The sequence below is a fragment of the Diprion similis genome, chromosome 14, assembly GCF_021155765.1.
Source record: "Diprion similis isolate iyDipSimi1 chromosome 14, iyDipSimi1.1, whole genome shotgun sequence".
Classification (NCBI taxonomy): domain Eukaryota; kingdom Metazoa; phylum Arthropoda; class Insecta; order Hymenoptera; family Diprionidae; genus Diprion; species Diprion similis.
The window spans coordinates 8487967-8515870 of record NC_060118.1 but is presented as its reverse complement, the minus strand read 5'-3'; the positions used below and the strand labels follow the sequence as shown (position 1 = coordinate 8515870).

Sequence of the window (27904 nt, the reverse complement as noted above, 5' to 3'; positions counted from 1 at the left end):
GGTCTGTATAGGAAAAATGTCTTTTGCGGGCTGAAAGTAGAATCGAGTCCATCTGTTGTCCCATGGAGTGGATAAGGGGGCTGCGGCGAAGGAGGGGGAGTTCAAGAAGGTTCATAATAAGAACGCAGAGTCTATGCGCGCCGGGAGCTGCGCACTTTTGGCATTTCGGCTCGATCCCTCGAAGCGCGCGGAGCCATCGTCTAGATCCATTTTGCGCTAGGGAAGAGCTTAAAGCTCGTTTTACACAGTCGTCAAAAATCAAATGGGTGTTATTGTTTACTCGATATATTCACGCATCTACGCAATTTGGTCCCCTTTACTAATTTCCGTGTGAATAGGTAAGGCAGGAATTTGTCACGGTTTGAAAAAGCTTTTTTGACTCCCCGTTTAACGCGCGAGATATTTAGCAGTGTGATTTATCGTTTTTAAATTAATCTTGTTTTGCTGAATTGTATTTAACCGAGTAATGGAGCGCTTGCTTTTTTTCTTTATTTTTAAAAGCTTGTTGCGTTCTCGTTTCAACATTTGTTTTGTAGCCGTCTGCCCACAAATAATCACTCCGCTAATAATTTTAACCACTCCCAAACGATTATCGTTGCTCGGTGAAACACGATCAACACCTTAGTGAATATTTTTCCAACCCTGGCCGATCCAAGCCCAAAATTTAGTATCAAATCATTATTGAAAGAGTCCATAAAGTTAATCCTTCCGACGTGTCCCAATTAATACTGCGGGATTCGATCACCCGCGTCACGTTTATTTTTTAAACTCAACGAAATTCTTCGGCTTGGCGATGTTTTGTTCTTTCTTTCTTCTCGTTTTTGGCCATTTTCGAAAGCGGAAGTCGTCATTAGCCGCGGGCAATCAGGCAACCGGCTTCGGCCTCCGCTCGACTCTCATATCGCGCTCAGACGAACTGCGGCATCTTCTTTTAGAGCTTTAGCCATGCAGCCATTCACCGGCAGCGATCCGCCGAAACGTTCGCCACTTGACCCAAATTAGTTACTCTAAATACGACTCGAGTTCTGCATCGCCGCTTTTTTACATGCGGATTAACAAATAATCGATTCTCTATCTCATCCCTGATTCCAGGCTTCGATGGGGAATCGATCTCTCTCGTCATTTGATTAAGGCCCGAGTCTAATCGAGCGCATTTAAACTCCTTTTTTTCTTCTACTCAATCAAACAGTCACCGAGGCCGCAGAAATTTTGATTTGTGACAAAGATGATCGGAATAATGTTCAGAATCAAACGGCTGGGATTCAATTCAATTTGCAACTTTTTCATCTGTTTCGTATATTACAAGATGAAATTGATTTCAAACATCTTCTGGCTTATTTGCAAAAATTGTCAAAGAAATATTCGGTGAATTTTCAAGCGCAACTCTCAGGCAAACTTGAAATCATTCGACTGCCGAATTTTAACATTTTCGTTTCTGAATACTCAGCTCAAGAATATTGCGAGCAAATAATTTTTGGTTGTGAATTGTTTTAGCGAATTAACCTTGTGGATTTGGTAACGAACTGTAAATAATTTTCAGATCTTTGAATATTCGTGTTTTATGATATTATTGTTTTGTCGCAAAAACTTCTTCCCATCCAGTCTGAACATTTGAAGTTCTAAAAATTTCTATAATTCACCTTGAAATCAACAAGCTCCAAATTTCTCTCAATCATAACTCGAAAATTATGGATCGTTGAAAAAAATTTCTGCCTCAATTGAATTTTGAATTCCTGCTCCATCATTTTCCAAAAACCATTTTTCTTTCGTCTTCAAATTCTGCAGAATACTATTCCGCGGTATACGTCAAATGTACCGCAAACAACTGAAAAGAAGATTTTGATAAAATTTTTAATTCTACACGGTTTTATTTTTCATTAATTGCAAAGCAAAAAAAAAAATATCCAATCAAAAATTCTTGCCCAAAAATTGAAATAATGGTTTCGCAGTAAAACAACCAACAATGACAGTTTTGTTTTCAAGTTTTTCAATCAATCTAACATTTCTGTCTTTTCTCTCTCCTTCATTACGAAACAGAGTTTATTTCGGGGCGACGCGACGCTCAACGAAATAAAGCCCGAAAATAATCAATCGATCGTTAATTATGGAGATACTCAGGCGTGCGTGATCTGGGATGAGATCCGATATCTAAGTACCTGGGGTAAAGCAGTGTTTGCGGCGATTACGCAAAAGCAAAATTGTGTTGGCGTACGCAGCGACGTCAAGAGATCGTGGATATATAAATACACGTGTCAGAGTCGATATTCGTCTCGGTCGAGTCTCTTTTTCAACGCAAGTCTATAAAATTGTTGAAAAAATCGATAAGTGAACGAATTTCCGTACTTTTGAACGTGTGCCGAATTTTTTTTTTTTTCTTTCATTTCACGTAGCACCGGTTTTACTTTATTTCTGACTATACGAAATTAAATTTTCACCCAAATTGACGAACTAGGCGAACAGTGAAAAAAATAAATGAAGTAGAAAAAACGTAAAGCACGTAAAAAGTGAAGAGAAAAAAACGATATCGATCTGGACATTTTGGAAAACAACGACGAGTGATTTATATTAAGAGTTGAGTTTCAATTAGCAAAGTAAACGCGAACTCCGTGCGAACAAATAATCAAAGCATAAATCCACACATGAGAAAATATTGATGCAACGATCATGCTATCCGCTTTTCGTATTTTAATTTTCAGTCCCCGACGTGAATTTTTTTTCAAAAATATCATTCAACAAAAGTTTTCCCCTCTGATGGATAAATGATCAATTAATTTTCATTTATGTTTTTGTTAATTTTTCCACATTTTTTCTGCTCAAATTCATTTCCCTCCATCTGTTGTACGTATATTTATACTTAGTTCGTTAGAAGCGTATTTAGATTATTTGATTTCTTTTTTCTTGAATAGTTTCTATTCAAAACAAAACAAAACAAAAAAAAAGATAATATGTAGCTACAGAAATATACTCAGGATTTATCTAACAAGCATTCAAGATTTCGGTCAAAACTTGTGCATCCCTGAAACCTGCATGTGTTTACAAATTCGAAAAAATTTAACCTGATTCTTCATCTACGATTTCATTTTCTAACCCACATACGTGCAAAGGCATTTTATAATAAAAATGACGTGCAGGTTCGTCAGATTATCTGCACGATTTAGTTGTAACAATAATAATAATTAAACGCTGCATGAAAATCAAATTTGAAAAGCAACTAACATCAGTACTTTTTTATCATCGATTTTTAGATCAATTTTCTCATCGATATAATCGTTGCGTATAGTTACCACAAAAAAATATTCATTTTCAGATTATACCAATGATCTTAATATGCTCATCGAGTTGATATTGATGGCATTCTTGCCATCGGGCATTTTCGGATTCGGAAAAACGATTATCGTAGGTAAGCTGACTATCGTTCGTATCTACTTGACACAGTTCTCGTTGCTTATTGAGAAACATGTTTTTTTTTTTGTTTTTCCTTTTTTTCAAGACTGATAAAAAATTATGAGTTATTATTCATAAGCAAGTTCAGTTTCTTTCCGCGATAAAAATGCATCTCATGATTACGTAATTCCGAGGTCAGTGCTGCAAGATGAACGTTTTTTTGTTTTATTTGAACGTACGAAATAATCGACTAACTGGAATTCAAAGTTCGATCAAATGGGTGGCAAATTTTTCCAACGTTATTCCACAGGCGGATTATTTGAGGCGGATGATTTGACGGCAACTGCGTTCAGGCTCTCCAGCCAAGTGTTGAACAATGAAAGGCACGGAAACCCCGAGCTGCCGAATCAGTTTGTCGAGGCGCAGATAATCACCGTTAATAATGATCCCTATGACGTGTCAGAATACGGTGAGATATTTCATATTGAAAAAAAAAGTTAGAATCGAAATTTTGTGTAAAATTTTCTAGGCGAATGATTTCCACTTTCAATTACGAGACTTTCACTTTTAATTTTTTGCATTAATTTGACGCAATTTTCAGTCTGTGACTTGGCCAACACAGGAGTGGCAGCGATTTTTGGTCCAAGTCATAAAGTCACCGCCAGACACGTGCAGAGCATGTGCGACTTGATGGAGATCCCTCATATAGAAGCGAGGTGGGATTCTCGACAGATACGGGGAAACGGACTGCTCAACATGTATCCGTATTCTTATACTTTGTCGGAGGTAAACTATTCGAGCATTCGAAAACGAGAGTGGATGGATTTTACGCAGTCTGACACCGTTTTAGCCGAATTTTTTTTCGAACGGAAAAGCTTTTGTTTGGTTCCTCATTTTTTTAACGTTGAAGAGTTGATTTATGCTGCTTTAGTTCCTACGAAATCGCGCGGCTTAATTCCGGAACGGATAAACTTGACGGAAAAAAGGTAGAGAAGAGAAAGAAAAAGAAAAATCGTCGAAAATGAATCCCGATCAGATTGTATGCTTAAGGCGATGAGTAACGACAGTTTGATAGCAAAATTGCACGCATTCGATTGCTGCTTGTAATTTAGTTTCAAACGTATCACGAAGCTTAAACCGTTGTAGTTCATGGGATGCGGATGCTTAACTCGAAGCGTAAAACGTTTTATTATCATGTGTAAGACATTTCTGTGTCCGATGCATGTACGTTACGCAGAATAAAAAATCGACGGTGATAAAAAAGTAGTTACGTTACTGTGGGAGCCTCTTCTTATTTGAGATCTCCAGATCCAAATATTATGACGTCGGCGTTGATCTCGTGTGATTTATCACCCTGCTCACTGTTGAGATGGTTTGAATCCTTATATCAAGGGTCAATATTTCCATCTCAAACGAATCTTTTTCATTGCTGCAGAAACTATAATTCAGTATAATTGTTGTTCATGTATTCATAGAAAAATGTTATTGAGAAGTGAAAATGAAGAAGCATACATTCGCAGAAGCGACAATACAAATTATTTCATTCCAAAATGTCTACACAGATATATCTTCAACTTGCTAAGGATTTTGACTGGCAGACATTCACGATACTCTACGAAAGCACCGAGAATCTAATCCGAATGCACGAACTTTTGAAGAAATACGATCGCAGGGGATACACAGTGACTGTAAGGCAGCTACCTGAAGGACCGGATTACAGGTACGAATTTATTGTTCAAAATACCCGATTGAAATCCGTCCAAAGGTTGCGAGAAGGAATGAAAAAAAGTCAATTTGTTTGACGTATGTATTACAATTAACCTAATTTTGAACTGCTCATTCCTGAGCATGCCATTCAAAGAAAATTAGTTAAATATAAGAAAAGCCAGATTCGATATTTTTCAAATCATTACTGAAGTGACTGCTTTTCCACAGGGAAGTTTTGAGACAGATTAAAATGTCTGGAGACCCGAACATAGTTCTCGATTGTTCGATAGAAATACTGTCGGAAGTTTTGAAGCAGGCTCAACAAGTTGGCGTCATGTCGGACAGGCACAGCTACATTATTGCGTCGTTGGTAAATTATAAAAGAAATTTATAAAACTTGAAATTTTTTTTATCCCCGTTGTCTTTCAGGACTTATCAACCATCGACCTTGAGCCCTACCAATACGGTGGAACAAATTTGACCGGGTTACGTTTAATAGACCCCGATGATCCAGTGGTCATCGACACCTTTCAGAAACACGCACTGGAATGGGGTGTGGATAGTCCTTCCCAGATTACGGCAGAGGCAGCCCTAATTTATGACAGTGTGCAAGTTTTTGGAAGGGCCCTGAAACAGCTCGACGACGCCATTGTGGCCGACACGAAGCCTTCCTTATGTCAAAACATCGATAGCTGGGAGCACGGGTCCAGTTTGATGAACATCATGAGATCGGTAAGAGACTGTAGTTTCTGCATATTTCTTGCAAGAATAGGATTTGATCTCTCGTCCAGTTTCAATGACGAATCCCTGATCAGTGCGAAAAGGCCCTGAGACATCAGGATCCAATGAAAAGTGAAGACAAGAGTCCTGAACGTGGAACACGGAGAGCTCGAACAAGTTGTTTACTTTCAGATCGAGTCCACGGGAATGACTGGGCTGATAAAGTTCGACTCTTCCGGATACCGCAGCAACTTCAAACTGGACGTGGTAGGTCTGGACCTGAAAGGTCTGCACAAGATCGGGACGTGGAACAAGACGCAAGGGATTACTTACCTTCCGAAGCAGTCACCATTTGATGAAATAGTTGAGCTGAGTCTCCGCAACAAGACGTTCCTTGTCCTCATAGCCATAGTAGGTTCCCTGAATACGTCAATCCATGATCTGGACACAGCCATTGAGTTCAGAGATTGATTTATCAAATTGCCTTAGACGCCGCCCTACGGAATGCTGAAGGAATCAGCGAAGGAGGAAGTCGGAAACAACAGGTACGAGGGTTTCGGTATCGATATCATCGATCAGCTATCCAAACTTTTGGGCTTCAAATACATCTTTGAGGTCCAAACTGATAACGTTTATGGTTCGAAGGATACTGTTACTGGAGAATGGAATGGCATGATAAAGAAGATCATGGAAAATGTTAGTTTGTTGAATAAATGTTGGATAGTCGATATACCTAAAGAGCTTGCGAAACTGAAATACGGTATTGCTATCTGTCACAGAAGGCGGACCTTGCCATCACTGACCTCACAATCACGGCCGATCGTCAAGAAGTCGCAGACTTCACGATGCCGTTCATGAACTTGGGTAATGACGAAGTTTTCGCATTATTTACATCCAACTCACTCCTAGTTCTAGAGAATAAATCGGTCTGTGTGTTCTAGGGCTTTCACGTTTGGAAGGTTCCCTGATCAGTAGAACTAGACTCTGTAACAGTATTCAGTTACAATACTTTCCCATTTGTTTATCAATTTGGAAGAAACTGACTATTGGTACATCTGAATTAGTCAGGGTACAGTAGGAAAAAAAGTAAATTAATTCATTGTTGAAACAATGGCACGCTGTTCCATGCCAAATATTACTGGAAATATGGTCAGAGACGATGGAAACAGCGAAATCATAAAGGGATGGTCTACGCATGTTATAAATCAAGAATGCAGGGTGGAGTGCATGTAAATATTAAGGCTCAGTTGCGGAGCCCCTTATTCTTCTACAGGTGAATGTCTCACTGAGAGTGAAGGTTTGTCCTTACAGGGATCAGCATTCTATTCAGGAAACCAACGCCCATGGGATCCAGCCTCTTTTCTTTCTTGATGCCATTCTCGAATGAAGTTTGGATGTACCTGCTAGGCACCTACCTCGTCGTCTCCTTGCTTTTCTTCGTCGCCGGTCGCTTGTGTCCGGCTGAATGGAACAACCCTTATCCCTGCATCGAGGAACCTGAGGAACTGGAGAACCAGTTCAGTCTGAAGAACGCCTTCTGGTTCACTATCGGTGCCATCATGCAGCAAGGATCGGAAATCGCTCCCATGTAAGTCCGGATGGAAGTTGAGAAGTTTCTAATTACATCCAGTAAAGTGCACACTGATGTTTCGTCGGAGTTTCTTGCGTTTGCTGAATGGTTCCAAACCATTTCCGGAAGAACTGAAAATCAGTAATTCGATCGGTCATTGTTCAATGTCTTTCCATTTTCAGAGGCATGTCAACCCGCATGATGGCTGGTTCCTGGTGGTTCTTTACCCTGATCATAGTCTCCTCTTACACTGCTAACTTGGCGGTATTTTTAGTCGTTGAATCGAAACAAACGTTTATCAAGAACGCCGGCGATCTGCTCAACAATTCACACGGTATTAAGTACGGAGCAAAAGTGAGTGGCTCTACCGTCGATTTTTTTAAGGTGAGTCACTTTCGGTAGTTTTCTCTCAAAAACTTCTTGACCTGCGTGACACGATACAAAATACCAACTTTAGCAGTTATAGAGAAGTGCACAGTAGATATACCGGGTGAGACTAGTGACCAAGAAATTTTCTGATTGTGACTAAGCTGACTTTTGTAGTGACGTTTCAAATCTGTGAGCCTACTCGAAAATTTCTTTTTTTATCGTTGGATTCAGCCATCTTGCAATATCATAAAATCTAAGGTTCTTTCCCTGTTTTGCCACACATTTCTTCACACACCTTTTTCATAGTGAATCGCTTTCTCAAAAACAGGCCTCGACAGACCCGGTCTACTCAGCGTTGAACAACTACATGCAAAAAAATAAGAAGGAAGTAATGCCAGACACGAATGATGCGGGTGTGAATAAAGTTATGCATGAAAAATACGCCTTTTTCATGGAGTCGTCAACGATTATGTACGAAGCGGAAAGGAAGTGTAATATCACCCAGATCAACGGCTTACTCGACGCAAAGGGCTATGGTATTGCAATGAAGAAAAGTGAGTTCTACTTTTCGTTAATTCTGAGTGGTGCTTACACGATTTCCGACGATCTCTCGAACCATGCGATTCCTTACTTTTGGCTGTTTTCATCCCGTCGTTTTTTCCATACATCCAATGTCGGACGAAATATTGCACCTAAAACCAATCGCTAAGGTAAATCGAATCGAAAACCCTTCCTTGACTCTTGAATCTATCATTCTTCTCACGTGCATATGTATGAAGAGCTTCATAAAATCTTCTAAGGAGTGATTGCGAGATTCTTAGACTTATTGTTAAATCAATCAAATCAAGTATATGACGTGGTTACATGATATATCCAGCCGTCTGTTACGAGCCTTAAATTTATTGCACCTATCCGTGATTTTAGATTCACCGTACCGGAACGCCCTTAGTACTGGCATATTGAAACTCCAGGAAACGGGGGTCCTTAAGGAATTGGAAAATAAATGGTGGAAGCAGAAAAGAGGAGGCGGCGCATGTGAAGTAAGATTATCAAAAAGCTGAACAAAGGAACGTCAATTATAGTATTTCAGTCTTTACAATATTATCACGATATCACAAGAAAGACTTCCGTGCCCTTAAAACTTACTTCCTATTCCAAAAGCCATGAAAAAGCTAAAAAATCAAGTCACGATTATCTCTCTTCAAATTGATCAAATTTTCACAGGAAAAGAGCGGTGGAACCTCAGATGCGAAACCCTTGGGGGTGGCTAACGTGGGAGGCGTTTTCGTCGTTCTGGTAACCGGTGTGGCTTTGTCTTGCATCTACACAGCTTGCGAACTGCTTTGGGCAGTGGGTTGCACATCGATAAGGGAGAACGTGAGAGTCTTTAAAAATCTTTAATTCCAATCGTGCTCCGGTTCCTCTTCCGGTTTAGCCAATTCGATAACCGACCTCCACCCTCGTCATTCCCTTGTCCAGGTTTCCTTCGTGGATGAGATTAAGGAGGAGCTGAAGTTCGTCGTGAAGTGCAGCGCCACCACTAAGCCGGTCAGACGAAGGAAGACTAGCTCGCATTCTAATCAGAGCAACGGAGAGGACAGCAATGGAGCCAGCACTCCACCATACGGCTTTGTGCCCACTGTCATCACTACTTCACCAGACGACAAGTAGTCACATGTTTGGTGATAATGCAAGCGGTAAATTGACGGTGAACAAGTATTCAGACGTGGTTAAATTTGTACATGCATTTTGGTCTTTGTTCAACTTTATTGAATCCTTATTTGATCCCAAAAGGAAATGGCTAAGTTGACTGAGTGAATTTTCGACCACTTTTGTCTCATTTTGATTTTTTTTACCTCTTTTTTGCAGAGTACGAGGCAGATGAACTGCGGGCTTACCAAGAATCCATTTGGAAAATCAGAACTAGTCTATAATCGTTCGATTACGTGGTAGATATTGACGTCTGGATTTGAGAATAGATTGGACAGACATTCGGAAGACAGAAATTTACCATTTAAATGTTCGATAAATTGAACTGTAGATTGGGAGAATGAATTTCAAGGGAATTTATTGAATATCTGATAATTTTAGAGAAATTTTATAATGAAAAACTGAATCACGACTCGTGAGTTTTTTTTGTGCTTCTTAGTTCATCGCAAAGAGATTGTATAAAACTTTTACAATTATATAGAATATCACAGAGTTATTGAAAATTCATTTTCAACAATTCGGAACAATCTCATTTGCGAACGAAATGAGCAATCATGAATTAATATCTGATACACGATACGATCTTAGTATATCGAAAAACAAAAAACGAAAGAATAATTTGATCTTTTCAATATTAGTCAAGAAATAAAACCTCGTTCACGTACTGAGAATATTTTTTTCAATCAACTTAAAGTCGATCAATTTCACAGCCACTCGTTGTACTCTAATTTTGTAATTCTTTTAATCGCAAAAATTTTCTGTCAAGCTTCACGTCTGATTCATTATTGATATCCCGTATTAAAAATATCGCACCACAGTTGTTTCCAATTTGCTGCAAGATACTTTTGAAAGGAATTTTTGTAGTTCATTTTGTAAAATTCATGCGTGCACATTTATGGAAGTAAAATTGTGAATTACGGTTTTCGAAAAATAGCTGCCTCCTAATGTCACGTTAAATGGCATCGGCTCAAATGGATGTAAAATTAACATATTTTTTCAAATATATTTCCAGAAGCGATTAAGATTTTTCCAAAATTTTATCGTTTCGTTCATTTGCAAGGAAACAATTTCATGTTCATCACATCACACTTATCATCACAAATTGCGAGGGTTAATGAAATGTAAGCACCGGCAAGGTGTTTAAAATTTCCTGACCAATCCAACCGCTTTGGCTTATGAAAAGTTCGTAACATGAATTCTTTTCAACAACGTTAAAAGCATTCCGGTTCCCGAGAGTGAAGCGGAGCTTTTAATAACAAACCATAATTACAATAATAGCGGTGGCTCGTAAGTCAGCGTCTGATTACAGACGTTGATAACACACTAAAACCAGAATTACTTCCTCATTTATACACACGATTCATCGTAAAACGCGAGCAAAACCGCATGCGGTTCATAAGTAACGATCCTTTTCTCCTCGTCTTGTCCTTCTCTTTCTATCCTCTTCTCGATCCAAACCCGTGGATACACGAGTAGCTTGGTCGTAAACTGGCACAACTTACCATCGTTCTTTCACCCAACCTTACCTTATATTCGATTATATTTGGATTGCGTTGAAGCCGGATATACCTCTTAGCTCTGGGTCAGCAAAACAGCCGTTTCTCTACTCGTAATCACCCCTAAATATTGCGAAGCTTCGCTTGCTCAGATCCTCGATTTTCCGTTCATCAGTTCAATTTTCCCCAAGAATGCAATAACGTCTTCGAAAATGTCAAATTTCGTCAATTCAAACGGGGAACTCAAGATCGCAATGGTATAAACGATGGAAAGATTGAATAATGGAATGAAAGTGGGAGAGAGAAAGACGAAGAAAATTATAAATTTATGTAGAATGATTCAAAATTTTTGGAGATTTTGGAATTTTTATTGTATTAAAACTCATTGATGAGGTATTTTGAATAGTACTTGGTTTTTACCAGCCGCTGTGAAATTGTTTTGTTCACTGCGTTCACTACGAAGTCTCCTGTCGAAAAGTTCAAAACCCTTTCTAAACTTTTCTCAATAAAAAATCTACAGATTACTCGCGGGGTGGATAAAAAATAATTACTTACGGTTTTCTGGAGTACGGAAGACGAAAGAATTTTGCTTTACCAGCCTCCTTCACACCTTACCGATCGCTGTAATTTCAGCTACAGCACAAGCCATGGTTACCATCCAACGCTCAGTACCATTAGTCACCGGTTGAACAAAGAAATGTCCTTCAATTTTCTTCTACAACTACAAGTTTCGATAATGTAATAAAATTTCACTAAACACCGTGTTTATTTCTATACTCTTGATGCCTGAAATTACGTAAAGAACGAGAATAAGTGAAAAATATTCATTAAACTTCAACTTGAGGCTTACGCAAACATCGATGAAAAGATAGAATGCAGGTGAATTTTTTTTTACACAGTTCTGGAAACTTGAAGACAACTTGTTTCAAATTATCGATGGACAGTAATAAATCCCGTACGTGGTCAGACGCCCCTTACTCCTGATTTCCCCTCGTACGTTGACAGACATGTACGTCAAGTTGCTTGCGATTAGGCGCTTCGAGGCTGTGGCTTGATATCGGTAATGTAGTCCTCTACGTTATTTAATTAATTCAAAATGTTTGGAATGCTGAATTTTGAGTATCTGGTGAGATAAGTGTACGAACATGACGTAATAAAAAACTGAATACTGAGGTTTTATTGTTCGAAACAAATTTGTGCCCACGAAGTTAACGACAGTTAGAAACTGTAAATTGAAATCGGAAGCGTTCAGTGATTTTCGAAGAAACACATAATTGTTTTATTTTCTTAATACAAGAATTTTGTTATTTGAAATATTATGAGTTCAAACGATACACCAATTTAGATACAAAAAAGCCATCATAGTGATTCGCAGTGAATCCTCATCAATTTCAAGTAGAATCCTTCAACTCTATAACATCATATCCAGTACCTACCATGCAGTTATTTTCCGAATAGTTTCTTCTCTCTCATTTTTTCTCAAAAAATGAGAGAGTCCACATAACGCATGTCATGACGTAGGGCCAGGAAAAGAAATTGGATTTAATTTTTGAAAATAAATAAAGAACATTCAGTAATTAGTAATTTCGACGGGATCCCATTATTCTTCCTATTGCTCAACGAAAATTTGCTTTTAATCAAACGAAATGTAATAATTGAATGATTTCAATTCGACAGAAGCTGTCCGAGTGATTCTCAATAAGCTCTTCCTCAAGTTCAAGTCGAACACTTGAAATTTACGAAGTCGTATTGAGTACCACAGCTGTCTTCCGGATGTTTTCTCTCTCAGTTTTTCATAAATGAAGGCGTTGGGTAATTGAAGATGACAATACGTTGTCAAATCCGCCATATTCACACGATACATGTTATAAATGGCTAGGAGAAGTTGCAGAATGCAACAATTTATTACGATGTACGCAAGTTGCAGTTGAACGAAGGAATTTCCGTTGCTAATGTGCTAAAAATAGCAACAACGAGTTACTGCCCTCCCTGCCTCTCTCTCTCTTTCTCTCTCTCTCTCTCTCTCTCTCTCTCTCTCTCTCTCTCTCTCTCTCTCTATTCTATACTCTTCTATTCTCTCTTTCGCGAACCGTAAGTCTCGCAGTTTGTTCACGTGGATACGACCCTCCTGTCAAATACAATATGCAATCGCTACGTGCTGTTTTCAGGACTTCCTGCCAGACACAATTACCGCCATTGCAACACTTTACTACTATATAATAGTTACGCAATGAAATTAGCGGTCAAAATTTCATCGCCAATTTACCGAGAAAATTTTCGACGCAATATCAAAACAAGTTTCTTAACGATCCTGTCTAAACGTTCTACATTCTAAAGGCGAAGATGATATTTCAAAACGATCCAAACTCGATTAAAACGAAAAATAGACTCGTTCAAGCAAGAAAAAAAAAAAAAAAAACAAATCGAACCCGAAAAATAAACACGATTTGTAAATTTCCAGCAGACACGAATTTGAGGCCATCGTACTACGAAGTAGGCCTGTAAGAAAAAAATATCTTTGGCGAACTAGAAATAGAACGAATTCCATCTGTTGCCCACGTCAAGGATAAGGGGGCTGTTGCGAAGGGAGAGGGGAATAGAGTCGAGAAGGGCCAGAATAAGAACGCAGAGTCTATACGCGCCGGAAGCTGCGCACTTTTGGTACTTTGGCTCGATCCCTGGAAGCGCGCGGAGCCTCGTCTAGATCCATTTTGCGCTAGGGAAGGGCTTAAAGCTCGTTTTACACAGTCGCCAAAAGTCGAAAGGGTATTGTTTACTCGATATATTCACGCATATACGCAAATTGGCTTTATTTACTATTTTTCGTGCGGATAGGTAAGATGGGAGTTTGTCACAGTTTGGAAAAGCTTTTTTGACTCCACGTTCAACGCGCGAATTAATCTTGTCTCGAGCAATTGTATTTAACCGAGTCATGCGGTGCTGTGTTCTTCTTTATTCTTAAAAGCTCGTTGTGTTGTCATTTCTCTGTTTGCACGCTTTCGTAATTCAAAATTTGTGATTCGCGGTGAAAAGCGGTTGACACTTGAGTGAATTTTTTTGTCAAGCCGGCTCGATTTCACCCCGAAATTTAGGTTTGGATTAGAATTCATATTCCGTGTTTCATGTCGGATGCAGTTTAATTTTAACGATTAATTTTTAAAATAGAAAGAACGGCAAAATGGAGAAGCAAAAGTTAATCAAGCTCAATTATATGAAAATCAATTTTTCTCGAAAGTGAGTGAGATTTGGAACCCAAAAATTGAAATTAAAAACCATTGATGGTCGTTGAATTGCACAGAAATGAAACATTTTACCTACATTTATATAATCGCAAGCTAGTTTCAAGCAAATTGGAGGACATTTATTCATGTGGGAAATAATTTCTGTTTCAAAAACGATGAAAAAACGAAAAAAGCAGAGTGACGCTTTTGAAATTGCGGTAAATCAAATATTCTCGATTTGAATACCGAGCCTTTCAATTATGCGGTCAATATACGATCAACTTTAGTTGTAGTTTTTAAACATTGGTTTTTAAAAACAAATCGATGAGTGGAATAGATAATAGAAAACGTTCTTTCACACCATTCTGTCAAATATAAAAAATTGAGACTGCGATTTTCGAGTTTCCCGCAATAGTCGAAGCATTGTTTTCGTTCCTAGCCGGAAGTGCCTCGCTGTTTGTCTTTACGCTTATTTCTTTGCCCCTGAAAAGTAGTTTAAAACCGCATAAATCTAGTTTCAAATCATTTCTACAGACTAAACACGGACAGTCAATCCTATGAGCGTTTGCAGCTGTCACGCGATGTTCTGTCACCCACCTTATGTTTATTTTCGGAAGCCAACGTTTTTCTCATTCACAGTTTCCGGATGTCGCGTCCGCGTTAGATGTATTCACGCATTCATGCAAATTGGTCCCCTTTACTATTTTCCGTGTGAATAGGTAAGGCAGGAATTTGTCACGGTTTGAAAAAGTTTTTTTGACTCCCCGTTTAAAGCGCGAGATATTTAGCAGTGTGATTTATCGTTTTTGAATTAATCTTGTTTTTCTGAATTGTATTTAACCGAGTAATGGAGCGCTTGCTTATTTCTTTATTTTTGAAAGCTTGTTGCGTTCTCATTTCAACATTTGTTTTGTAGCCGTCTGCACACAAATAATCACTCCGCTAATAATTTTAACCACTCTCAAACGACTATCGTTGCTCGGTGAAACACGATCAACACCTTAGTGAATATTTTTCCAACCCTGGCCGATCCAAGCCCGAAATTTAGTATCAAATCATTTTTGAAAGAGTCCATAAAGTTAATCCTTCCGACGCGTCCCAATTAATACTGCGGGATTCGATCACCCGCGTCACGTTTATTTTTTAAACTCAACGAAATTCTTCGGCTTGGCGATGTTTTGTCCTTTCTTTCTTCTCGTTTTTGGCCATTTTCGAAAGCGGAAGTCGTCATTAGCCGCGGGCAATCAGGCAACCGGCTTCGGCCTCCGCTCGACTCTCATATCGCGCTCAGACGAACTGCGGCATCTTCTTTTAGAGCTTTAGCCATGCAGCCATTCACCGGCAGCGATCCGCCGAAACGTTCGCCACTTGACCCAAATTAGTTACTATGAATACGACTCGAGTTCTGCATCGCCGCTTTGTTACATGCGGATTTACAAATAATCGATTCTCTATCTCATCCCTGATTCCAGGCTTCGATGGGGAAACGATTCCTTTCGTCTTTCGATTACGGCCCTATTCTAGTCGAGCGCATCCAGACGCAGTTTCGTCTCCTGATCAACGAAACAATCACAGTTTCCGCGGAAATTCATCTGTAACACAGATTCTTAGAATAATTTTCCGAATCGAATATCTGAGATTTGAATAACCTGAGTCATCTCTTTCTGTTTTGTCTGTTGTGTACTGAGAGAAGAAATAGATAGAACATTTTTTTAATCTCATCCGCAATAATTCAGAAAATTTTCAACAAAAATGCAGTACTATTAAGCTGTCGCGTTTTGCCATTTCTTATCTGGAAATTCATCTCGATGAAATTTGGATCAAAAAATTTTCAAAGAAGTGATCGATGGTCTTTCGTTATTACGTGTATATTTCTCACGTTTATCATAATGAACCAAGAAGCCAACTGACAAACAGTCTTCCGTCATATTACACGATTTTAGATACCGTAACAATAGACATATAGCATCTACTGTAGCAAGCGAACTACAATTTATTCTTCGTATTTCCATCGTTCAAAAATCTAGTAAAAAATTAATTGAAAGTTAGCCGACTGCTACACAAGAAAGGAATTACCAGTTAACAAAGAATTTTAAAAGATCACGTCGAACTGTACAGTTAGATTTGAATAGTTTTCTCTTTATTCTTATTTTCACAATAAAAGACGTCTGGTTGAATATTCTTTTCATAGATTCTCACTTTATGGTCTCAGGATCGATAAAAAAGATATTTTGTTGCTTGTTTTTTCTTTTGGGACTTTATTTTTCATAGTAATCGATCGTAAAGTAGTGGCTGAGATATTTACGTAAAAACAAAATTGCGCTGGCGTGTAAAGCGACGTTGAGACTACGTGGATATATAAATACTCATATCAGGGTCGATGATCGTCTCGGCCGACTATTCATTTTGGCATGTGTAAAGTAATATAGTACAAGGCGTGTTGTACGCAAGGCGCATATGTAACAGGGTCGAAAAATTGGTGAATAAACGAATTCCCAGAATAGAAATTTTTTTTCATCGCTTCTGGGTTGCTTGAAATATGGAATTTCCTCTCATTCTGTATTCAGTTTTCAATAAATAATTATTCCTCTTCGTTTCACGATCATTGTTTGCGTTATCTCAAATTGACGAGAGTATAAGATAATAGTTTGAAAAGATGATTAATCATTTCGGTTGGTATTGAAGGTTGAAATAACAGTCTTTGTATTTCATTCATTTCTCTTCTCTTTCGAAAAACACCCATTCGCTCCTTTTAATTGACAGAATTCTGTAGAACTTTCCGACGAATGACTTTCAAGAGTCAGGATAGAAAGAAGAAGTTGAATCGATCGAATACGCTCGGATCACTTGCAAGTGCCTTTTAAAAGCGAATGAAATTCAGGAGTATAAACGCACGGAGCGGTATCGTGTATTGAATTTCGAACATAATCTGTTATATATATGTATATATACTGCTACCCCCCCCCCCCCCCCCCCCCCCCCCACCCACCCCACTGGCGTTCACTTTCTCCTAGACGTACGAAAATGAATTTATAGCAAATTGACGAAGGGAATACATAATTTGATGCAGAATAAGGAGAAATGAAAAGCAGCTAAAACGTGGGGTGTAAAAAACGATATTGATGTCAGGGTGCTTTGAAAAGCCCCGGAGAGTTATTTATGCTCAGAGTCGAGTTTCAATTAGTAAAGTAAACGCGAACTCCGTTTCAGCAAATAATCAAGGCATCACTTTCTTCAGGAATCATCATCGGCAGTTCTGCACACTACACGCCTAAATATTTACGCACTTTTCGTCTCCGCAAAAATATCTTCTTCGTATTTTTTTCCCTGGAAAACCTGGAATTTTCAGGGAATTTTTAATTTAGTTATGGAAAAAAATTAAACTATCAGTTTTCTATCGTGGGAATTGGAAATGATTTTTTGAGGTAACAGGATTGCTTATTTTATCGAGAAAACAAATTGGCTTCGAGTAAATTTTTTGTATTATTCGAGTTTTCTTTAATTCGAGTTGAATTTGAAACGAATACAGAGTTAATAAGCTGAACCAAGTAGAACTGGGAAAATGTCAGGGAAAACTGGTTTCAGGTCCGCGAAAAGTTGAAAAAATTATGAAACTTTTTCCCAAAAATTTGTGGCCAGCACTTCGTTATTTTTGCGAGATTTGAAACAGACGATTTCCTCAGGGAATCGAGAGATATTACGTTCAGCGTTTGGTTTACAGTTTTTTTAACAAACATTCGAGGTTTCAGCCAGTATTAATGCAGTATGTACTAAAAGCTTCATGTGAACTATCAGGCAAATGAAAGCAAAAACTAATCTTAAGTCATCCTCGTCTTCATGTTCTAACCAAATATTATTAATGCATTTGCAGTAACGACAAGTCGATACACGAGGGTTTAATCACTCATGAAATCTAGTAATACGCCTTTCTGTTGATCTTGTAAAATCCTCTAAAATTTGCTGAAATCTCTTAAAGCCCACTGAAATCCTCTGAAATATTTTGAAATTATTTCAAACTTCATGAAATCACTTGCAATCCTTTGAGATGCTTAGAAACCCCTTAAAATCGTCTGAAATCATTTGAAATTATTTCAAACCTCATGAAATCACTTTCAATCCTTTGAGATGCTTAGAAACCCCTTAAAATCGTCTGAAATCATTTGAAATCTATCACAATATTTTGAAATCCATTGAAATTATCTGAAATCTTTTGTAATCCTTTGAAATCCTTTGAAATTTCTGAAATCTTAAAAATATTTGAAATCATCTGAAGTCTCTGATAATCTTTTAAAATCCTCTAAAATCATTTGAAAACATCTGAAATTTTTTCTGATCTTTCAAAACCTCATAAAATCCCCGAAATCTCTGTAATATTTTGAAATCTTTTGAAATCCCTGAAATCTTTTGAAACCTTTATAGTCTTAAAATAAGGTATACATTAAATCCACGAGTGATTAACACCTCCTTTGTACATATAAGTCTTTTCAATTTCATAACTGGAACTATTTTGTGTAAATTAAATAAATAAATTGCTAAATATTATCAGGACAGTTGATGTAAAAAATAATTCTCACAATTATTAAATACACATTATTCTCAATTAACGATGTCAAAATCGAGTGCGATTGCACCGATATAATCACGATGCGAAATATTGATTTTCAGATGGTCTTAATGATCGTAAAATGCTGATCGTGTTGATCTCGATCGCATTCTTACCATCAGGTATTTTTGGATTCGGAAAAACGGTTACAGTAGGTAAGCAGATGATCGTTTGTCTCTGTTAATCGTCTAATTACGTCCTAACGCTGTGAGAATTTGTCTAATCAGTGAAAAATATTCATTCATACGCGTTTGGTGTTTCAAGATACGATCACGTGCTTATTTTTACCGGAAACGAAGCCAAGATGCAATCGATATTTTGGCTACTGCAAAACTGACAAGCCACGCCCTTAAAAGCACAATTTCCTCTTCGGGTTGACTTCCAACTCTGAAAACGCATGAAATCTGAGGAAATCGCGATAAGGATTAAAAATTGCAATTTATAGCTAAGAATATAACATGAATGAGATCATTTTTCACGCCATTTTCCTCCAGGTGGATTATTCGAGGGTGACGATTTGACGGCAACTGCATTTAGGCTGTCTGCCAATGTTTTGAACAATGAGAGACACGGAAATGACAAATTGCCCAAACAGTTTATCGACGCCCAGATAATTACTGTAAATAATGATACATACGACGTGTCGCAGGCCGGTAAGTTGAATTCGATGAAATTTCACGATTTATTCACACGAGCTTTACGTGACACACGATATTAAAACCGGTGCAATAAATTTATCTTCACGTCAAACGATCTTTAACGAAAATTCGATTGATGCCTACATGCCAAGTCCTAATTTCAGTCAATTTTCCTCTGAGTTTTGCGTAATTTTCAGTCTGCGACCTTGCGAACAAAGGATTGGCCGCAATTTTTGGTCCCCGTGACAAGTTCGCCGCAAAACACGTGCAAAGCATGTGTGACACGATGGAAATTCCTCACATTGTAGCGAGATGGGACCCTCGAAAAACACGGGGAAACGGTCTGCTCAACATGTATCCATATTCGCAGACCTTGTCGAGGGTAAATTGTCTCTTGAGTTACTCAAAAGGGGAGAATTTGGTCCCTTTTTCAACTCTTGCTAAGCAGGAATTCATTTTTGATATTTTTCTTTTTTAACTATTTGTTTAAGAACAAATATTCTTTATTATAATTCTTGCCTACGGCGTGATTTTAGAGTATGAATCGACGTCGGAAATGGTAAAAGAGAAAAACGTAAGTTAAATACAGATTCGGAGATCAGTTCAAAGCGATAAGACGCAACGGTATTATTATCGAAGCACGCGCTTTTGATTGCCGGTTATGATTCAGTTTATAACGTATTACTAAGCTTGAACTGCAGTTCATCGGATGCAGATGTTTGACTAGCTTGAAACGCTTCATTACCAAGCGCTGGTAAAAACTAGGCAGCAGCGGTAAAAAGTTAGTTACACGTTACCGAAGCAGCCTCTTATTATTCAAGATCTCCAGAAGCGAATATGTTGATACGTCGGCTTTAATTTTGTGTGGTATTCTCAGCCCGTTTTACAATTGAGATCCTTTGAATTCTTGAAGTTGAAAAATTGTCATTTCCATTTTAATTAGATCTTTGTGCACTGCTACAGAGATTAGACTCTTGTCAAATTATTATTCATTAAGTCAGTAAGGAAACTTATCAAGGAGTGAAAACGGCGAGGTGTATGTAGGTGAATATTCGTTTAAAAAAAATTACAATATTATAGTTTATTCAAACACGTCTCTGCGCAGATGTACCTTCAGCTTGCTGTGGATTTTGAATGGAAGACATTCACGATAATCTACGAAAACACCGAAAATCTTATTCGGATGCACGAACTTCTCAAGAGATGGGATCGCACGGGACACACAGTCACTGTAAGGCAGCTACCCGAGGGATCGAATTACAGGTGAACATCCTTTCTTCAAAATCCCAGGTTCAAATTGATGTCGAAACTTTCTGAAAGAACTGAAGAAAATCGAACCATTCGAAGTTTCTACCGCGACAGAAATAATTCGAACCTTAAGTTCTCGATCAATCCATCTTTTCGAGATATTATCACCTGAAAACTTTACCAGCGATACTTCTGTCACGGTTATACCGAAAGTGATCGATTTTTCGCAGGAAAGTTCTCAAACAGATCGAAAAGTCCGGAGACCCAAATGTGGTGGTGGATTGTTCGATTGACGTACTTCCGGATGTTTTGGAGCAGGCTCAACAAGTTGGCTTGATGTCGGACAGACACAACTTCATAATCGCGTCGTTGGTAAATTATAAGGTGAAGTTATAATCTGTAAGGATAAAATTATTGTTCACATTGTCTTTCAGGACCTGTCGACCATCGACCTCGAGCCCTACCAATATGGTGACACAAAGCTCTTCGGTTTACGTTTAATAGACCCCGATGATCCAGTGGTCATCGACATCTTTCAGAAACACGCACTGGAATGGGGTGTGGACAGTCCTTCCCAGATTACGGCAGAGGCAGCCCTAATTTATGACAGTGTGCAAGTTTTCGGAAGGGCCCTGAAACAGCTCGACGACGCTATCGTGGCCGACACGAAGCATTTCCTATGTCAAAACATCGGTAGCTGGGAGCACGGATCCAGTTTGATGAACATCATGAGATCGGTAAGAGACTGCAGTTTCTGCATATTTCTTGCAATAATAGGATTTGATCTCCCGTCCAGTTTCAATGAAGAATCCCTGATCAGTGCCGAAAAGGCCCTGAGACATCAGGATCCAATGAAAAGTGAAAACAAGAGTCCTGAATGTGGAACACGAAGAGCTCAAACAAGTTGTTTACTTTCAGATCGAGTCCACGGGAATGACTGGGCTGATAAAGTTCGACTCTTCCGGATACCGCAGCAACTTTAAGCTGGACTTGATGGGCCTAGATTCGAATGGTCTGCAGAAGATCGGGACATGGAACACGACATATGGGCTTAATTACATCCCGAAGCTGGGGTTGACTAATCACACGGTTGAGCCGAATGTCCGTAACAAAACGTTTATCATTCTCATAGCGATGGTAGGTGACTTAAACTGGGCGATTCAGGGAGTGGATGAGTCCCAATTCTTGTTGGAAAACAAATCAATCGTATTGTTGCAGACGCCACCGTATGGTATGCTGAAGGAATCGACGATGGTGGAAACCGGAAACAACAGGTACGAGGGTTTCGGTATCGACATCATCAAGCAGCTTTCAATACTTTTGGGCTTCAACTACACGTTCGAGGTCCAAATCGACGATGTTTACGGCTCGAAAGATCCTGTAACCAAAAAATGGAACGGCATGATAGAGAAGATCATGAAAGATGTTAGTTTTTTGATTAAATGCTGGTCGTAGTCGATCAACAGAGCATACGAGACCGAAATATTGTATCGTGATTCATTGCAGCAGGCAGACCTCGCCATTACTGATTTCACAATCACGGCCGAACGCCAAGAGGCCGTGGACTTCACTACGCCTTTTATGAATCTGGGTGGGTTTCTAAGTTTTAATGGTTCCTCAACGAGTGCAGCTTGATTTTTGAATGCTAGTTACTCCGCTTCTTCAACCAATCAGTCTTCAAACCCAGCCTTCCGTTTGTTGGCCCAAATTTGTCTAGTCACCAAAAAAAAAAAACCAAAAACTGGCCATTCTACCTTTGAATCAATTTCAGGAAACAATCACAAGCCAATTTCTGTCGAAAGTTTTTCGTAATACATCCGGAAGTTGGATAGAGACGGTGGGGGTAAAATATCGTGAAGGCGTAGCTGCAAGGCGAGACCATTAAGAGGCGATCTATGGGTGTTATAAATCGAAAATATGGGGAGCAAACAAAGCTGTTAGGGCTTGGGGATCGGGCCTGTAATTCTCCTGGAAGCAAATATGTCACTGACAGTAGGGACTCACCCTTACAGGGATCAGCGTTCTGTTCAGGAAACCGAAGGCGGTTGGATCCGGCCTCTTCGCTTTTCTGATGCCCTTCTCGAAGGAAGTTTGGATGTACTTGATGGGCACCTACCTCGTCGTCACCCTGTGTTTCTTCGTCGCCGCTCGCCTCTGTCCCAGCGAATGGAGCAACCCTTATCCCTGCATCGAGGAACCTGAGGAACTGGAGAACCAGTTCAGTCTTAAGAACGCCTTCTGGTTCACCATAGGCTCCATTATGCAACAGGGATCCGATGTGGCTCCCATGTAAGTCGAGGTTGAAGTCTAAGTAGTTTCGAAATATGTCCACTTGTCCGTGGACTACACTGATGCCTTTTTGTCTTCAGAGGCCTTGCAACGCGCATGATGGCCGGTTTCTGGGGGATATTCATCATGGTCATGGTCTCCTCTTACATTGCTAACTTGACGGTGTTCTTAGTCATTGAATCGAAGCCACCGCTCTTCAAGACCGCCGAAGAATTGCTCAACAATCCACACGGCATCAAATTCGGAGCAAAAGTGAGTGGCTCTACCATCGATTTCTTCAAGGTGAGCAATTTTTTGGTGCTTCATGAGATCCATAAGATGTTATAGATAGATGGTGTTACTATGTCTAGAAGTGCAATGAAATACACAGTATCAAAGAGAACAGAAAATTCTGGGTACAGTTTTCAAAGTGTACGAACCATGAACCTGAATTATGACTTTGAATTTAGTTTGACACGTTTGTTCTGCTAGTTTACAATATTTCTCACACAAACTTCTCTTCAAAATTGAATCAATGTTTCAATATCAGGCCTCGACACATCCCATCTTCAAAGAAATGACGAATTACATGACAAAGAATCAGAAGGAAGTAATGCCGTCATCGAATAATGAAGGAGTACGAAAAGTCATGAACGAGAATTACGCCTTCTTCATGGAGTCGTCAACGATTAATTACGAAACGGAAAGGAAGTGCAACATCACCCAAGTCGGAGGTCTGCTTGACGCAAAAGGCTACGGCATCGCCATGAAGAAACGTAAGCTCAACATCCGGTCCGTTATTGATCGATCATCTAATTTTCTGAAGAATGTAAGGATCCAAAAAAAAATTTTCACATAATCAACAAACCCTGCCTCAACTTCTATCAGATTCTTGGACTTAAATCAATCAAATCAAGTATACGACGTGGTTATATGATTCATCCAGCCATCTGTCTACGAGCCTTAAATTTATTGCACATATCCGTGATTTTAGATTCACCGTACCGGAACGCCCTCAGTACCGGCATATTGAAACTCCAGGAAATGGGGGTCCTTAAGGAATTGGAGGATAAATGGTGGAAGCATAAAAGAGGGGGCGGCGCGTGCGAGGTGAATATAACACCATATGCTTGAGCTCTGAAAAACAACGTGCTCGAAACGACTTTCCTGTACGCATAAATGGCAAGAATCAAGCAAAGCCTTTGGGTTGGTTGAAGCTTGTTTTTCACGAAATTGAGAGGCTTACGAAAGGAGTTTAGCTTCTAGATAATTATGTTCGGAGGACTAGATGAAATTAAATCTTGAACATGACACAGTATATTCCAAAGTTTCAGTAACTCTTTTCTGAGAGAAAGAAGTCCAGACTCGAAATCCGATGATCAGAGTCCTTGAAGTCCTTGCTTCTTCGGTTTTTGAACATGGAATACCGCCAACAGTCTATACCGCGATATTTTTACCACTGAATGTATCTGAATGAGCGATTATTAATTATCTTTTCACTCTCGTGCGGTGACGTTTACGCAAAGTTGCGAAGTGGTTCATGAACCGGAGTGACTCGACGATATATTTCCTGACGAAAGAAGGATATAACAAAGAAGAATCTTCCATGATATGAGCTTCTGGTACGCGAGGAGAATACGCTAGTCGCTTATTAATGAAAGCCTGATCTCGTGCGTGACAGAGCGGTATTTTACACGGCAAAGCGCGGCACGTTTTTTTGTCCTTTTACCGAACAAGAACTGAAGCGTATTACATTATGCCTACACCCGAGACTTCAAAGGGACCTGCCGCTTGCAACGTGTCGTTTAGTTAATTCCATCCTCTTGGCTCTTACCTGTAAACGTTATAGCTAAATACTCATACCAACAATGAGTGTTTACCTTAAGCACAGCTTCAGCATCGGCTTCGGTCTCCCAGCATCCGTGGTCTCGCCTTTAGCTTCGTATTCGGTGAGAGTGATGATTAGCCAGAATCACGTTATTTCAACTCGGTACTCTGCTAGCATAGTTTTTTTCTCCAGCCTTTAGGGGTACTAAACTTTTCTGTTGAAACTCGTGGAAATTTTATTTTTGTTTTTTGTTTTTCTGAGACACTTAAAACCATCCTGATATTCAGGTTAGTTGTATAACGATGTTGTTTTCATCAAACTATTTCACGAATTCGAAACTTGGTGTACTATTTACTGAGGTATACTGAACATAGCGACTACAAAGTAACGTGAACTGAGTAGTGGATTTAAAACTTTAATAATTAGCGACTAAATTAAGTTTCTAAATTAAACAAACTTGAAATTGGACTAAAAACTTCAGTTGAATGGTAAAATTTTTCTTTATTCGTGTAATACAATAGTTGAAATTACTCTTCAGCTGAACGAAAAATTTTCATTCAAGTGTTACAATTGTCTCATAAGTATAAACAATAGATTATACTTGAGGTTATTGTTCTGTATCGATAGTCAGCAAATACGATTAATTATGAAATGAGTTTTATAGTTAGCCTGTTAAAATTTTTCCCTGTAAACTAAACTGCAGCCCTTTTTTTTCAACCCTTACTCGTATATTAGGGAACAAAATTATCAGAGAAATGGACCTAGATTTTACTCGTGATTTTGGATAGTAAATTCAATAAAATTAATGAAAGGATTGATAAGGATCGAGTTGAAATGGCCTCCTTATTTCATTGTATTCCTTGACACTGTTGAATTCTGAACATGATGGACAGCATCGATCGCACACTGACCTTCCTTTCAAAAGGGGGTCGAAATGAGGGTAGAATGAAGTACCTCCGAGGCTGCTAATTTCGAAGTTCATCCCTAACGGGTCTCTCGACGTTATACCAACTCCGGGCGACGAAGTCATTTGAACCGTGCTAATTCATCCTAGTTGACAAAGTTTCTACCAAGTTAAATTGCGACAGTTATACACATTACACGCACCATGAATAATATTTTATTTTGCCAAATATGTGCCGTGGTGGCGGGCGTCAAAATACAGGGTCTTTATACCACACGCGGTCATCCTCAGTGAAAACCTCGAGTTGCCAGTCCGATGCCAAAAGTATTTCAAGATCAAACTGACGCGGAGCTTTTTCCACTCCACGAGGTTCTGACGTATAAATCCGGCGAACTTTCAGTCCAGATAAGAAATTCACGAGCCGAATAGCGAGACGATCGTTTTGTGATTATGATCTTGACTATACTATACTACACAAGAGTGCAGTCAGGATGTCGAAGAAAATGTGAGAGTGGGTACTTCGAACTCTGTTCCTTCGCCAAAGGGACGAAATCAAGAAAGAATGTGTTCAATTTCCGCAGAAAACGAAGGGTGCAACCTCAGTCTCGAAACGCTTGGGTTTGGAGAACGTTGGAGGTGTTTTCATCGTCCTGATAACCGGTGTGGCTTTGTCTGGGATCTACACGGTCTGCGAACTGCTTTGGGCGGTGGGCTGCACATCGATGAAGGAAAACGTGAGGGTGTTTTGAATTCTGTCGTTCCAATCATGCTCTGGTTTTTGCCAAATCGATGACTGACCTCCACCCTCGTCATCCCCTTGTCCAGGTTTCCTTCGTGGACGAGATCAAGGAGGAGCTGAAGTTCGCGGTGAAGTTTGGCATCTCGAGTAAACCGGTCAGAAGGAGGAAAACGATTACGCCTTCCAATCAGAGCAACGGAGATGACAGCAATGGAGTCAGCACTCCACCTTGCAGTTTGGTGCCACCGGTTATCACCGTAGCTCCGGAGGACGATCGATTCCATGTTTGATGATAACGGAAAAGGTGAATGCACGGTTTGGTATCCAATCAACGTCACTCACAAGGACGTCATCCCACGTCGATCTGCCCTGTTTGATTTCTTTGAAGGGTGGTTTCATCCCTTTAAAGCGTTTAATGGCGGATAAAAAAAAATACGTGTCGCTTGGTTTTTAGTCTACTAGCACATATTACAAAAGAAATCAAATCGGGGAGATTGACCTGAGATGCCTTCCTTGTCAGTTATCGTTGAATCTAGAGGATCAGTGTCTGGTGTAAATGCAGTTGACGATCTACGAATTTTCGTACAATCAAACTATTTCTATTCTACTTGTCATTTTTATTCTAGGTAGAAGGCGAAACATCTGCGGAGTTGCCACGATAACTGCTGTACTTCTGCACCATTCAATGTTGCGTGTGAGTTGATCTCTGGACTCAGGAATGCAATATCGGCAGTTTAGCACACCTTCGATATTTCATCTTCAAAGTGTTCCGCTTACACAGCAGTCGGACTCTTCGACGAATTATGAACGCTAAATAAAGTGTAAAATGAATTTCATTTCAACAAGGCACGCATTTGCACAGTCCAATATCACGCGAGTTAGTCTTAATTCTTCAAGATACGTAATAAATTTTAGTTTACTGATAATTTATTCCCTCATAACTATGAATACCTTAGTATAATCGTACGCACTTAAGACATGCGGAAAATAAACGTTTTCCAGTCAGCGGTTAATTTCACGTTATAAAGAGCTGCGTCGACTGGATGGATGCTGAATATGGTCAGCAAGTATTATGAGCAACGTGTAATTGCCAAAGCGCAATAAGCGTCTGATCGAATTCATCTTTGGTTTCTTGACATGCTTTTCAAATACTTCGCAACCCCCTTGAAACTGATAGACGAACAAATCTTATCGACGTAAGACAGACACCCATAATCGAAAGCCATATCACCTCCAAGGGGTAATAAAACGTGAGCACCGGAGATCGGTGTTTTAAATTTCCTGACCTATCCACCTATTCCTGCGTATGAAGAGGTCGTAAAACGAACTTTTTCAGAAGGTTGAAAGCGAGCCAGGCCGCGAAGGGGAAGCGGAGGTTCAATAAGGAATATAATAAATAACTTCGGTGGATCGTAAACCAGCGTCTGAGACCGCAGACGTTAATAATGCACTAAAGCCGAAAACACTCACTCGTAAATACGTTCGATGCTAAAACGGGA

General features: G+C 39.3%; 1 protein-coding gene across 1 annotated transcript; it reads left to right on the top strand.

Moving 5' to 3' along the window:
* Positions 1-176: 176 nt before the first annotated feature.
* On the top strand, positions 177-27465 carry LOC124414581 (glutamate receptor ionotropic, kainate 2-like). The gene is made up of 17 exons (XM_046895556.1): positions 177-338; positions 3308-3400; positions 3695-3853; positions 3986-4170; positions 4947-5104; positions 5320-5461; positions 5521-5823; positions 6004-6222; positions 6301-6507; positions 6591-6675; positions 7123-7399; positions 23036-23237; positions 23485-23710; positions 23929-24044; positions 26248-26400; positions 26492-26709; positions 27032-27465. Exons 2-16 carry the CDS (start codon positions 3328-3330, stop codon positions 26693-26695), a joined length of 2709 nt encoding a protein of 902 aa, XP_046751512.1. The 5' UTR covers positions 177-338; positions 3308-3327; the 3' UTR covers positions 26696-26709; positions 27032-27465.
* Positions 27466-27904: the final 439 nt, after the last annotated feature.

Coding starts and splice junctions, on each gene's coding strand:
- LOC124414581 (XM_046895556.1), top strand. CDS start 3,328: ATGCTCATCGAGTTGATATTGATGGCATTCTTGCCATCGGGCATTTTC. Junction 6,223..6,300: donor TCCTTGTCCTCATAGCCATA/GTAGGTTCCCTG, acceptor AAATTGCCTTAG/ACGCCGCCCTACGGAATGCT. Junction 23,238..23,484: donor CTACCATCGATTTCTTCAAG/GTGAGCAATTTT, acceptor TTTCAATATCAG/GCCTCGACACATCCCATCTT.